The sequence below is a fragment of the Elephantulus edwardii genome, unplaced genomic scaffold (genome assembly GCF_000299155.1).
Source record: "Elephantulus edwardii isolate Elephantulus edwardi_28Jun2011 unplaced genomic scaffold, EleEdw1.0 scaffold00007, whole genome shotgun sequence".
In the NCBI taxonomy this organism is placed as follows: domain Eukaryota; kingdom Metazoa; phylum Chordata; class Mammalia; order Macroscelidea; family Macroscelididae; genus Elephantulus; species Elephantulus edwardii.
The window spans coordinates 36,213,337-36,226,202 of NW_006399757.1; the positions used below are offsets into that span (position 1 = coordinate 36,213,337).

The 12,866-nt window shown below is 38.4% G+C and overlaps 1 protein-coding gene across 2 annotated transcripts in view; it reads right to left on the bottom strand.

The window, feature by feature from the left end:
* IDE (insulin-degrading enzyme) overlaps positions 1-12,866 on the bottom strand; it is a 120,793-nt gene that overhangs the window by 91,882 nt on the left and 16,045 nt on the right. The window contains exon 2 of one of the 2 annotated variants that reach the window (XM_006880339.1): positions 3,182-3,198. The exons of the other annotated variant lie outside the window; for it this stretch is intronic. Coding sequence (XP_006880401.1) covers positions 3,182-3,198 — 17 coding nt within the window. The remainder of the gene's footprint in view (positions 1-3,181; positions 3,199-12,866) is intronic. 2 annotated transcript variants of the gene reach the window in all.

Consider the following 12,866-nt stretch of genomic DNA (forward strand, 5'->3'; position numbering starts at 1 on the left):
AATAAAATATTTTTTAAAATATGATAAAAATAAAGGGAGAGCAGGGAGATATATTATTATTCCAGATTCTAACTCTCAACCACCAAATGCCTTCCTAGAAATGGAATCACTTGGACACTGGCAAATAGCTATCCATATCAGGACATCAAAGTGATTTTCCCCAGCTCAGTTATGGATAACAAATCATGATCTGAATCTGTAAAATGTGAATGAATCAGGAAAAAAAAAATTGCAGCTCAGTACACTATTAGAAACTTAAGCTCTCTCTTAGAAAACAAGGGAGCACTATATATATCATATCTAATTAACCTTCTAACATGTAGAGTCGGAGACAACAGTGCCCTGCTCAAAGATGGAGGCCAAATGCACTGTTCTGAATGTGTGTCACTCAGCAGTACTTGTAATAATCTGCTCTCCCACACATCAGGCTCTGAAAGGGCACACTATACCTTTTTTGAATCTCCCATACCAGTGTTCTGGTCTATCATTTTCCCATTCCATTTATCATTTTTATTCACTCTAATTTTAAGAAATAGGGTCTGTTTATGATTTTGCTTCATTGGCTATGAAACCTGTTCAAACTGGTTTAAAGTCCTGATCCATACCAAATAGGTGATAAACTAAGAAGGCTCAATAATAGTCCAATTAACATAATTACCTAAACTTTTACAGGTGTGTCCTGAACAATTATTTCCGTTGGTGGCATCCTGGCCACAGGAAGGAAGAGACTAAGTACAGGTATTATGTAGGTTACAGATACCCCACCTGCAGACAACTTGTACTGGCCCTTTAATATTATATAAATTGGTCCTCACTTGAAAGGACTAAATCTACTTCCTAAACTGGGAGGACTAATTAACTCCTACTCCCAAAAAGTTCATCATAATCACGTTCACTTGAAGTATTTAAATCTATGAAAAGGCTTCAAGCCTTTTCTTGCACAAAGAATCAAACCAAATCCATTGTCTAATGAATTCCAATTCACAGCAATCTGATATATATATCAGATAGAGTAGAAGTTCCCCCCAGAGTTAGGAAGTTTGTAAATCTTTTATGGCTATAGACTCCATCTTTCTCTTGTAGAGGGCTCAGTAGCTTCAAACTGCTGGTCTATAAGTTTGAAGCACAGAACTTTTACCATTATACCTCCTGACCTCTTTGCGCACTGAACCCACCACCATTGAGTTGATTCAGATTCAGTGACCCTGTAGGGCAGAGCAGAACTCTGCAGGACCAAAGAGTTTCCAGGTCCAAAGAAAACTGCCTTTGTCTTGAGGAGCAGCTGGTGGATGTAAACTAGTGGCCTTCTGGTTAACAGCAGATTTTTTTAACATTACACCACCAGGGTTCCTTCTTACACTAAAATAAAGGCTAAGTAAAAAGTAAGTACTTGTTCTTGAGATATGAAGTAAAAATCAGATTTAGGGGAGTATGTGGTGTTAGATCAGAAAACTACAGGCAGACATTTTCCCCAAATAAAATATACCTACACCCAATTGCAATGAACAATTAGTTCCTGTTAAGCTGCATACCAGGCAGAACCTGCTTTAAATGGATTCCTTAAGCATGCATAGACCACCAATCCCCAACTGTATGACCTTCCGCTAGAGGCAGCAGAGAGCCTCCTATTAGGATAAAGACTATATAGCCTAGAGACTAGGCATGCACATCATCCCATAGTAAGTGATGCCACTGGTCTAGAAGCCTTTCAGACAGAATTAATTTAGAAAGACTGCGTACACACACCATATTGCTATACTCATTTAGACATGTCACTTCCCAGAAAACCCAGCCTTTCTCCAGAAAACTGTTGAATATGTAAAGTTTTATTGTTTTTAAGTGCTGTTAAGTCATATAGCAACCTTATGTATAACAGCTCTGAACCCTGCTTTATCCTGTACCAGCCTCATTATCTCTGACACAACCACTTCCATTACTCCAGTCACTGAGTCAACCCATCTCATCCAGGGTCTTCCTCTCTCAAGCTGTCCCTCCACCCACCCAAGCATGATGGACCTCTTCAAGGGCTGGTTCCTCCTTGCAACAGGCCCAAAGTACGTCAGACAGAGCTTCAGAATCTTTGCTACCAAGGAACAGCCTGGTTTTCCCTCTCCTTTGTTCTCCTAGCAGTCCAGCATTAATAATAAAATCCTATAGCTTTGTCCCTTCAGGGAGGGTGAGCTGCCAATGTGCTTTGTTGTGTTTGGCCTGCTCTGATTCTCCCTTTCAAGACTTTCTCTCCAATAAATGCTATCTATCCTAAAGATGTATGAATTAGATCTTAATATTAACACATTGCCGCAAATGACGGCAATACATAGGAAAAAAAACCCTGTGTTTCTAAGCATGGTCTTTAAATATTTATAATAGTACAGCCTCCTATATGGACTGAAGCTAAATATCAAGAAAACAAAGATTCTAACCACTGGGCCAATTGGCAGCATCAGCATGGATGGTGAGGAGATTGAGATAGTTAACAGTTTTAATTTACTTGGCTCCACAGTCAACGCTCTCGGTAACAGCAGCCAGGAAATCAGGAGATGAATTGCATTGGGAAAGTTGGCTGTGAGGAACCTCTCAAGAGTACTGAAGAGCAACGATGTTAGGCTGGAGACTAAGGTGCACCTGATCCGGGCTATAGTCTTCGCAATTATGTGCTATGCATCAGAGAGTTGAACAATGACTAGGGATGATAGAAGGAGAATTGATGCCTTTGAGCTGTGGTGCTGGAGAAGAGTGTTGAATATACCATGGACTGCTAGGAAAACAAACAGGTTTGTCCTGGAGAGGGTGAAGCCAGATTGTTCCCTGGAGTCAAGGATTCTGAAGCTTCGTCTGACATTTTTGGGCATGCTGCAAGGAGGAACTGGTCCTTGGAAAGGGACATCATGTTTGGCAGAGTGGAGGGGAAGCGAAGGAGAGGAAGACCTTTGGTGAGATGGATCGATTCTGTGACTAGAGCGGTGGGAATAAGTGCGTTTGAGATGGCTAGGTTGGCACAAAATAGAACAGCATTTAGAGCTCTTGTACATAGGGTCGTTATGAGTCACAAGCGACTCGATGGCACATAACAACAACAACAACATACATCTGACAGTTGGACAATGAATAAGGATTACAGAAGAATCAAGTTCTATTAATTGTAGTACTGGAAAAGAGTACTGAATATCCCATGGACTACCAAAAGAACAAACACGTCTCAACTTGTTTGAAGCAGGGTACTCCTTAGAGGCAAGGATGGTAAAACTTGGTCTCACACACATTAGGCATGTCAGGAGGTGCCAGTGCTTGGAAAAAGACACCATGCTGGGAAGGGTGGAGGTCAGAGATAGAGAGCAAGACTGAAAAAGACGGATGGCACAGTGATTGTAACAATGGCTGGAGCATATATATCAGAGACAGAGAGTACAGAATAGGTTAGGGCAAGGTTCAGATGTGTTCAAGGCTTGCTATGAGTCATCAATGACTTGGTAACTCCACCTATAGAACAGGAAAGTTATCAATTTGTAACCAATTTTCTCAGGCCACATCACTAAGCAAAACAAACCATAAAGATGCATATTCTGTACAGAGAGGTGTATCTCCATTTGAGAGTTCAGTTCTACCACATGTTTTTCTGCCAGAAAAAGAATCATGCCCACCTCAGACAATGCCATTTCAGGAATCATGCTATCCATTTCTCTGGAGGTCTGGGTCCAAGCCTCTACTAATCACCTGAATTCTACCTTAGATGATTACTCAGTATACTGGTACTATTTCCCTGAATCTATACTAACTATGCTCTGGCTGTGTCCAATACCAATGATTTTTCCCCTTTATCAAAAACCCTTTGCCATCATATCATAAACACTACTGAACTTTTCTCGTCAAACCGGACTTTTTTGGCCTCATCAAATTATGGCAACCAAGATTCAGGTGGACTGTGTTCACATGGACCCATTAAAGTGATAGAAGTTAATTGCATAGGACTTGGTAGCCTTCATAAGGCTTCTCCTTTAAAAGCGATTTAAATAAACTTCATTAAGGTATATTCAGTTTTTGCTGAGTGCCTTGAGTCTGAAGTAACCTGTAGCTGACCCTCCAGCAGGTTTTCAGAGGCAGTAAATCACGCAGGAGGAGACTGCCCATCCTTCTCTGGCAGAGCGTCTGCTGGATTCAAACCACATGCCTTTGGAATTGCAGCACTGCTTCTTAGCACTAGGCCACACCAGACACTCACAAATGTTAGTATTATGATCATTATTAGGGACTTGCAGGAGTGAGATGCAAACAGACCACCTTGAGAACCACCATGCTGTTACTTGCAGCATTTGCAGTCATCTCCAAAGCTCAAAAACATTCACTAGATAGTAAGAAGAGGTGATTTATAAGACCAATTATCACAATCAACTTCAGAAAAACAGGCAAATAATTGTCCTTTTAGAATCATTACAAGTGAGCCAAAGTTTGTAATCAGTGGTTCCCAACAGATAACAATTGGATTGTCACAACATACAATTCATAGGACAGTCCCCGACAACAAACTTAACCAGTAAAAAAATATCAACAGTGCTGAGATTGAAAGAATTTGGTTTATAGTTCTGATTTTATCACCCAAAAATAATGCAAGAATTGTGTGTTGCTACCTCTACCAATTGACTGTTCTGATCAGGATCATGAAAGAAGGTTCTGGACAGAAAAAAGGAGAAAGATTAAGTATATTTAAGAAAAATTAATCAGGGAGCTCTGGTAGCCTAGTGGCATGAAGCTGCACTGCAATCCCAGAGGTATGTGGTTCAAATCCATCAGATGCTCTGCTGGAGAAAGAGGGAAAAATCTCCTCCTGTCCCAGTCAGACCCAATTTGATGGTACACACACAAAAATGAGAATTTTTTTTTTAAAAGATGATTTAAAAAAAAATAATTCAAAATTAATAGAAAATACCTTACTGGTCTGAGAGAGACTGGAGGAAGCCCTGAGATTGTGACCCTTGTTGTTGTTGTTGACTGCAGTCAACTCATAGCGACCCTATGAACAAAAGACCTGAGGTTTTTTATAACTACTGTTTCTCAAAGTTTACAGAGTTTCCAGAGGCATGTTGTTTAGGAAGTAGATGCTACTCCTGCTTCCAAATTGTGACCCTTAGCCATCTTCAAACCTGGAACTAAGCCCACCAGGGAAGTCTACAACGTGAACAGGAACACCAGGAATGAATGTATTCCTCAGAGCAATTAATCCTATGAGACCAAAATGGCAGTATTTGCCCCAAAATAAAGCAAAGAAGGCAAGAAGGGGCAAAACAGGATGAATGGAAATAGGAATGCAGGGGTGGAAAGGCATTCAAATTGGTGAAAACAGGCGAAATATAATAAAACTACCCCAAAATTATAGCATTAAGAATTTTATAAAATTAATGACATTTTTATAAAATCCAAATAACTTTTGGAGGCCCTAAGAGTCAATACTGCACAATGTTATTTCTCCCTACATCGATGTATAGAATTAATGTAATTCTGATCATTCAATAAAAACTATTGGGAGGGGGAAAGGCAGGTCTCAACAGACAGCACAGCTGGGTAGATCCTTACTGAAGAGTCAATCGATAACTTGTACAGTATAAGTGCCTTGTAAGAATTATTACCCAATAAACTTAGTAGATAGACCCTATTATTTCCATTTACCTTGGATAGGCAAATGAAAGCTTAGATTTTTTTTTTGAGGGCCACTTCCTAAAGATGGGAAAACTGGACACAGAGGTTTATGGCCATGAGCATCTTTCAGAAAGGGCCAGAGGTAGTAAGCACAGCCCCACCAACAGCAAGAGGTTCTTTTACCTGTTGCTGACTCACAGATTCAAAGTTGTGATTGAGAATAGAGTTCATTAAGGGAGGCAAAGAATATCACCCAAAGCAAATCCAAGTTTTAGCCAAGCAATCCCAAAGCACAATTCCTCAATTAATTAGTCTAGGCTCTGGTTTCAGTTCAGTAATGAAATTCAAATCATCAAGCAAGGTCTGCTTCAAAGTGGCCGTGTCCCACAAGTTGAACTGACCCATAGTTGACCCTCTGGTTGGTTTTCAAGAAGCAATTAATTGCTTGGGAGGAGATTGCCCATCCTTCTGCCATGGAGAGAGGCTGGTGGATATGAACTGCATGCCTTTGGAATTGCAGCAGTTTCTTACCACTAGGCTTTGCTTACTGAATTTATAAGCTCAAAGTGAACATTTTGTTGTTGAATGGCTTATATTCCAATATTTAAAAAGTTAACTTGTTGAAAACAATTCTGGACTCCTTTTCAAACATCCACTATTGTTGCTACAATTTTGTTTTCTTAAGAATCCAGTTTGTTGGCTTACACTAGGGCAATTTTCAAAAAGGCATTTTAAATAGTTTGTGGTGCGGAGTAAATGCTTTAAGTATCTAAAAGAAGTGAACACACAGCCTAATCTAAACCCTGCTTCTTCATTTAATGAGTTTTACCAAATGCTGTTATTACGTTTAGATTCCATTTTGTTCAGTTCTCTAAGGACGTCCAGTAGTTTAGGACGTGGCTCAGATTCTCTTTTTTTTATTTTATTTTATTATTTTTGTGTGCGTGTACCGTCAAATCAGATCTGACTGGTACAGGAGGAGATGGTCCCTCCTTCCCCGGCAGAGCATCTGGTGGATTCGAACCGTTTGCCTCTGGGATTGTAGTTGCAGCTCCTTGCCACTAGGCCACCAGAGCTCCCCTAGATTCTGACTCCTGACCACAGATGCTATTCCATTTTGTTCTTCAGATATCATCTTTAATTGAAAAAAAAAAAGCCACCCTCTGTACTCTAGCTAATTTACCTGCAAGTTTGGAATTATAGCCTTACTAGTCTTACTCAGAAATGTTATGTTGTCACTGTTGAATAGGAACTCATAGTGACCCTATGAACAATACACTAGAACCCTGTCCTAGCCTACAGCATCATCATCTCTGACTATTTGAACCCACTGCTGCCCTCACTGTGTCAATTCATGTTGTTGTGGATGTTCCTCTCTTCTGCTGATCCTCTACCTTTCCAAACATGATGTCTCTTTCCGAGGAATAGCCCCTCCTAGCAACACACCAAAAATAAGTGAGATAAACCTTCGCCATCTTTGTCTCCACGGAGCACTCACACCCTCACTTTCCGAGTCCTGTTTGTTCTTTTGGCAGTCTACCTTGTCTTATCCTGTTACATTCTCACACACACATTCCCTCATTTAAGTCTCACCATAAACCCGAAAAGCAGGTACTATTATTGTATCCACTTTGCTGATTATGAAACTAAGGATGTGAAGAGGGCAGTAATAGGTCTCATGCCGCACTGTCAGCAAATCACAGTGTCAGGATTCTAGTTCAGGAGTTGTAGCTCCAGAGTCCTAGTCCAACTCTGTCAAGAATGGCAAGTAATCAAAAAGACTATGGCATGAATCAGACACACCTTAGTCCTCAACTGACATCATTACTAGTAGCAATGCAAATCAAAGACTTATGATCTAAATTGCCACCTAGTCCCAAATGAATGTGTATTTGAATGGACCCTTCCGAAAATACCATGAGCAATTATTTATATTTAAATGTTCAAATATTCCAGATTACTGGGTGAAAAGATGGAATCCATGTCATGTTATTTTAACAGGCAAGACTAGACTCAATGATGGGGTTGTAAGGAGAACAACTGATGGTTATGGAAACAATGCAAAAGCTAGAATCGTTTTCTCTGTAGATATGTCAGATACACTGTACTTATTAAAGTAGAGGCTATTTCATGATGCAGTTTTCAAACTATTTCTTAGGGATGAAGTATTCTTTCTTCCACTTCAAGCTTACAGGAGCCTAATTTATAAACAGGACATACTCTGATTCAAGAGGGGCTGAAGTGTTCAAAGCACCCACACCACCTCAGGGTCCTCCAGTGACAGTGATACAAGAACTCCCTTGGTGCTGACAAACACAGTTTTAAATTTTCAAACTCTGTGACATTAAATTCTAGTTCTTCAAAACTACTTGTGCTATTTTTGCTACACGAACACTAAGATATCCAGTAATCAATGCTGCATACAGGATCATCTACCTGTATTAAGATGGCTGACGCAAAACTGAATCTGTTTCATTTCCAAGTATCTCCACCAGTATTATCCTTACCTAAAAAAGGAAAACAGCCATTTCTTGTTCTTGACAATTTTGAATGTGTAAGATGTTAATATTAAAGTAAGCAACATAAGAGAACTCTCAGTTGTATTTTTGGTAGGTTATGTGCAAGTCTAAAATTAGTTCAAATTAAAAATATTTTTAAAAAATTTAAAATTGTGTCAGGATCTTGATGCCGCCTCATGTGACATAACAAGTGTAGAAGGATGTCTACATTACATTGGGAGAAATGTTATTCAATGCCAGTGTTCTATACTACTGTAAGGCCAAAATGTTTCTCAAGGGTTTTCCTATGAATAGGGACACATACTATTTTAATGTTTTTGGAACCTTACTTTGGGACAATTAAGCAAAAGTTCTCAGTTCTGCCAGTGTGAAGCACATATCTAATTTTATAATAGGGGATTATAATGGCCTAGTGGTAATAAACTGTGCTTCAAACCCACAGGCACATGGTTTGAATCCACTAGCTGCTCTGCAGGAGAAGGACAGGCAGACAGAATATTTCTAAGAAGCAAAGATGTGAGACAGCATCTCACATAATTTGGGCACATTATCTAGAGGGGATGATCCCTCAAGAAGAACATGAAGGATGGAAAAGTAGAGGGTTGGTGAAAAAGAAGATCCTCATTGAGAAGGACTGACTCTTGAATGTAATTCAAGCAAAGCAGAGATTGTGAGGACAGCACGGGATTGGGCAGTTAGTTCTGTTCTGTTTTCCACAGGGCTGCTCATTAAAGCCATCAATGGCATCTAACAGCAATGTACCAATTTTAACTTTCTGATTTTGTTGTTTAATTAAGAGAATGCTTTTTTAAAATAGGCTATAATATTGAAGAAATAAGGGATGAGCTGGATTGAGAAATTATGGTACATTCACACAAAGGAATAATATGAAGCACAAAGGAGCAATAACTTTGTAAATTATTACCTAACCTGGGAGGGACTGGAGAGCATTATGCTGAGTGAACTAACTCAGTCCCACAAGGATAAATATTGTATAAGACCGTTATTGTAGAATGAGTATAAGGGTCCAGGAGGGGTGGGAGAGGCTGGAAGCAGAGGGATGTGGATGTGCAGGGGGAAGAAGGGATTAATCATTGGGTTGTATAATTTGATGGGTGGGGGTTGAGGAAAATGGAAAGAATCTGTTTGACTTTGTATTAGAATTTTGTAAATAAACTAGGGGGGAGGAATGTTATCTAAACCAAAAAAAGGGGTTGGGGGAATGACTTGGCATCAAATTGGAAACTTACTGTCAAATGGTCTAAAAAAAGACGATTCTTTATACTAGCAATTTTTCAAGAGATTATTTTAAAAACTTATCTTTATATCTAGTTGATTTTCAAAAACAAAAACAAACCACAAAAAAACACAACCCCACACTCAAAACTAGAAATAGAAGGGAACTCTTTAATCTGATAAAGAGTAATGACAATAAAAAGCCTCACAGCTAATGAAGTCCATGCTGTATATCCCAGTTTGATAATTGTGTCTGATGTGAAGTCTCAGAAACTTATGAGTAGCCATCTAAGATACAATTATGTGTCTTTATTCATCTGACAAATATAGATAATGAGAAAAATCTAAGAGAGACATCAAAATACAGAGTTGTCTCTGTGAACCACTGGTTCCTCTCTTCCAGAGAAGACCAGAAGAACTAGTGTCCAGTCACCACTATAAAATGTCCTAATCAGGGCCACAATAGGTGGACATGAAAGAAAAAAAAAAGGGCAAAAAACATGGAACAGAACTTCAAATTCTCCAAGAATCCAGACTGAGTCCACGAAGACTGGACAAATTTCCAAAAATACTACCGTGGGATACACTTTAAGCCTTGAAGAGAAACTATTTCCTGAAAATATCTTTTAACTAAATGGCAAGTTAGCTCAAAAAGTAAGTAATTTTAGGGAGCTCTGGTGGCCTAGTGGCAGGAAGCTGCCCTGTAACCCCAGAAGTCTACGGTTTGAATCCATCAGATGTTCTACTGGAGAAGGAGGGACAATCTCCTCCTGTACCAGTCAGACTGATTTGACGGTACACACACAAAAATAATAAAATAAAATAAAAAAGTAAATAATTTCACATTTGAGAACTACTTCCGTTTGAAAATTATCCAAATAACACCAAATGGGCAACTGTTACTCTACAGCACAGATGAAAAGTTTGGGAAGCAGTAATACAAAATTAACAGGAGTAGAATAATTAGGACAGAAATAATGAGATTGTTGACACAAACTGAAGAATGTAACCAATCCCTGAACATAATGTGTAGAAAATGTTGGATGGGAACTGTTTTGCTGTGTATATTTTTCATCAAAAACATCATTAAATAAATGAAAAACATAGCTAGCATCATACTTAACAGTGAAAGAATGTTTCCTGCTAAAAATCAAGAAAAAAGCAAGAATGTCTATTCTTGCCACTTTTACTCAACATTGTACTAAGGGTTCTAGCCAGGCAAAATTAATTACTCCAAGAAATGAAATAAAAGGCATCCAAAAGCAAGTGCAGCAAGAATTAAATATCCATATAAAAAAAATCAACTGTATTTCTATACCACAGCAATGAACAAACCTAAAAAGTCATTTGAAAAATAATTCCATTCTTAATAGCTTTCAAAAAGAATAAAATACTTAGTAAGTATTTACATAATTTTCTAGGGCTTCAGGACGATCATCTTGGGGAACACCAAGGTCAATTGGTACAAGACAGTCCACAAAGATAGTATCCTTTCTAAATCCAACTTTGGTGAGCAGCAGCAACTAGAGATCTAAAAGCTTACAAGGGGTCATCTGAGATATAACTACACTCTGCCTGGAACAAAGAAAAGCAAACAGAGCTGGATAAAAATAGTTTAGAATACTAATGGACAACAGGAACCTCAAATTCCATGATTCTGAGACTAGAAGAACAAGATATGACAACTGCTCTGAAAGGGATCATGACAGAACAGGCCTGGACAATGTGGAAGGGGGAAAAAAACCTTCAAAAACATAAATATGGCCAGGCTTATTGGTCTGATAGAACCTCCAAGACTATGGCCCTTAGTTATCCTTTGAACTTGGAACAAAACTCAGCCAAGTGATTCAACATTCACTCAAACAACAGGCAGGTCTCTAAGTGAATAAAAACACCAAAGAAGTACTCACTTCTGTGCCCATCAGCAAACGAATGGCTAGAGAAGCTGTGGTATATTCGCACAATGGAATACTATGCTGCATTAAAAAACAAGGAACTCATGCAATATTATTCAAAATGGTTGACTCTGGAGAACATTATGCTGAGTGAAATATCCCAGTCACAAAAGGACAAATATTACATGATGCCACTGTTGTAGAATGGGACTGTCCTTGGGGTTGGGGAGAGACTGAGTAAGATGGGTTCAATAATGTATACTGCACTGAAACAGAGGAGGGAGAAAACTGTTTAAAAGAGATATATAACTAGGTATTTCTGTCATCACAGGAGTCTGGAGCGAGGGCTACATGGTGGAGTGGACCTGGGGGAGGGTTTGTAAAACAATGAAAGAATCTTTTCTTTTACTTTTCCATAATTTTTGACTCATGTACTTATAACTTGTTAGTCAAATTTCTGTCTTCTAGGTTGCAACACCCCCATGATACATCTTCAAGGATATGAACATGTACGGCCAAGCACAGTCAATAAGAGTGCATCTAAATTCCAAAATCAATCTCCATAATAGTCTATGTGTTTCCTACTGCCAAAGGGGCCCTTTAGAGTAGTGAGAGAAGATCTTCACCCTGAAACCCACAGCGTCCCTTTTCAGCAGGAAGTAGCTAAGAGAATATGCCATCCCCTTTTCCTTATGAATCAGGGTGAAGTCTCTCTCAGGGAGGAGTGATAGGGAATGGCAAAGGACACACTGTCAAAGAAGATTAATCAGAACTGGATTTGACAAGCACTGTGGCATTTGGACAAGAACAAACTGGGAGGAGGGTAGAGAGAATAGTGCAACAATGAATGAATGGAAACCCAAAATCTCTGTAAATGTTTATGAAAATTAATAAAATATAATTATAGAAAAAAAAAAGAAGTACTCAATTCTTGGGAAAAAAATCAACCATATATGATCCAAAAGACTGTATTTGTCTTGGATAAAAACTCAGAAGGAAGGTATAGAATTAACTGAAACAAGAACCATAGGTATGAAGTAGGAATTAAATTGTGGGTATTATAATTAATGTTATAAAACAAAACATGTATGAATGGTTGAATGGAAAAGCAATTAACTATAACCTTTCATACAAATAAATTTTTTCAAAAAATTAAGTGTAAAACTTACACTCTAAAATAACAAAAATAATGTTATGTGAAATGGAAAAATAATATGTAAATAAGACATCATGTTTGTGTACTGGAAGATTTAATATTTTTAAGATGTCAACAGTCTTCATAAAGATCAAATCACATCTGCCTTCTTTCTAGAAACTGACAAATAGATCTTAAAATTTGTATGGAAATTCAAAGGACCCAGAATAGTCCAACAATCTTGAAAAGAAAACAAAATTGAAAGACTCATACTTCCAGATTTCCAGACTTATCAAAAGGCTACAGCACTCAAAATACCGGAATTGAGAGACATTTGGATGAATGCAATAGTCTGAGAGTCCACGGGTTTTTTTTTAAAAAAAAAAGTTTATTGATTTTTTTACAAGCATGCCAAAATAGTTCCATGGGGAAAGAATAGTCTTTTCAGTA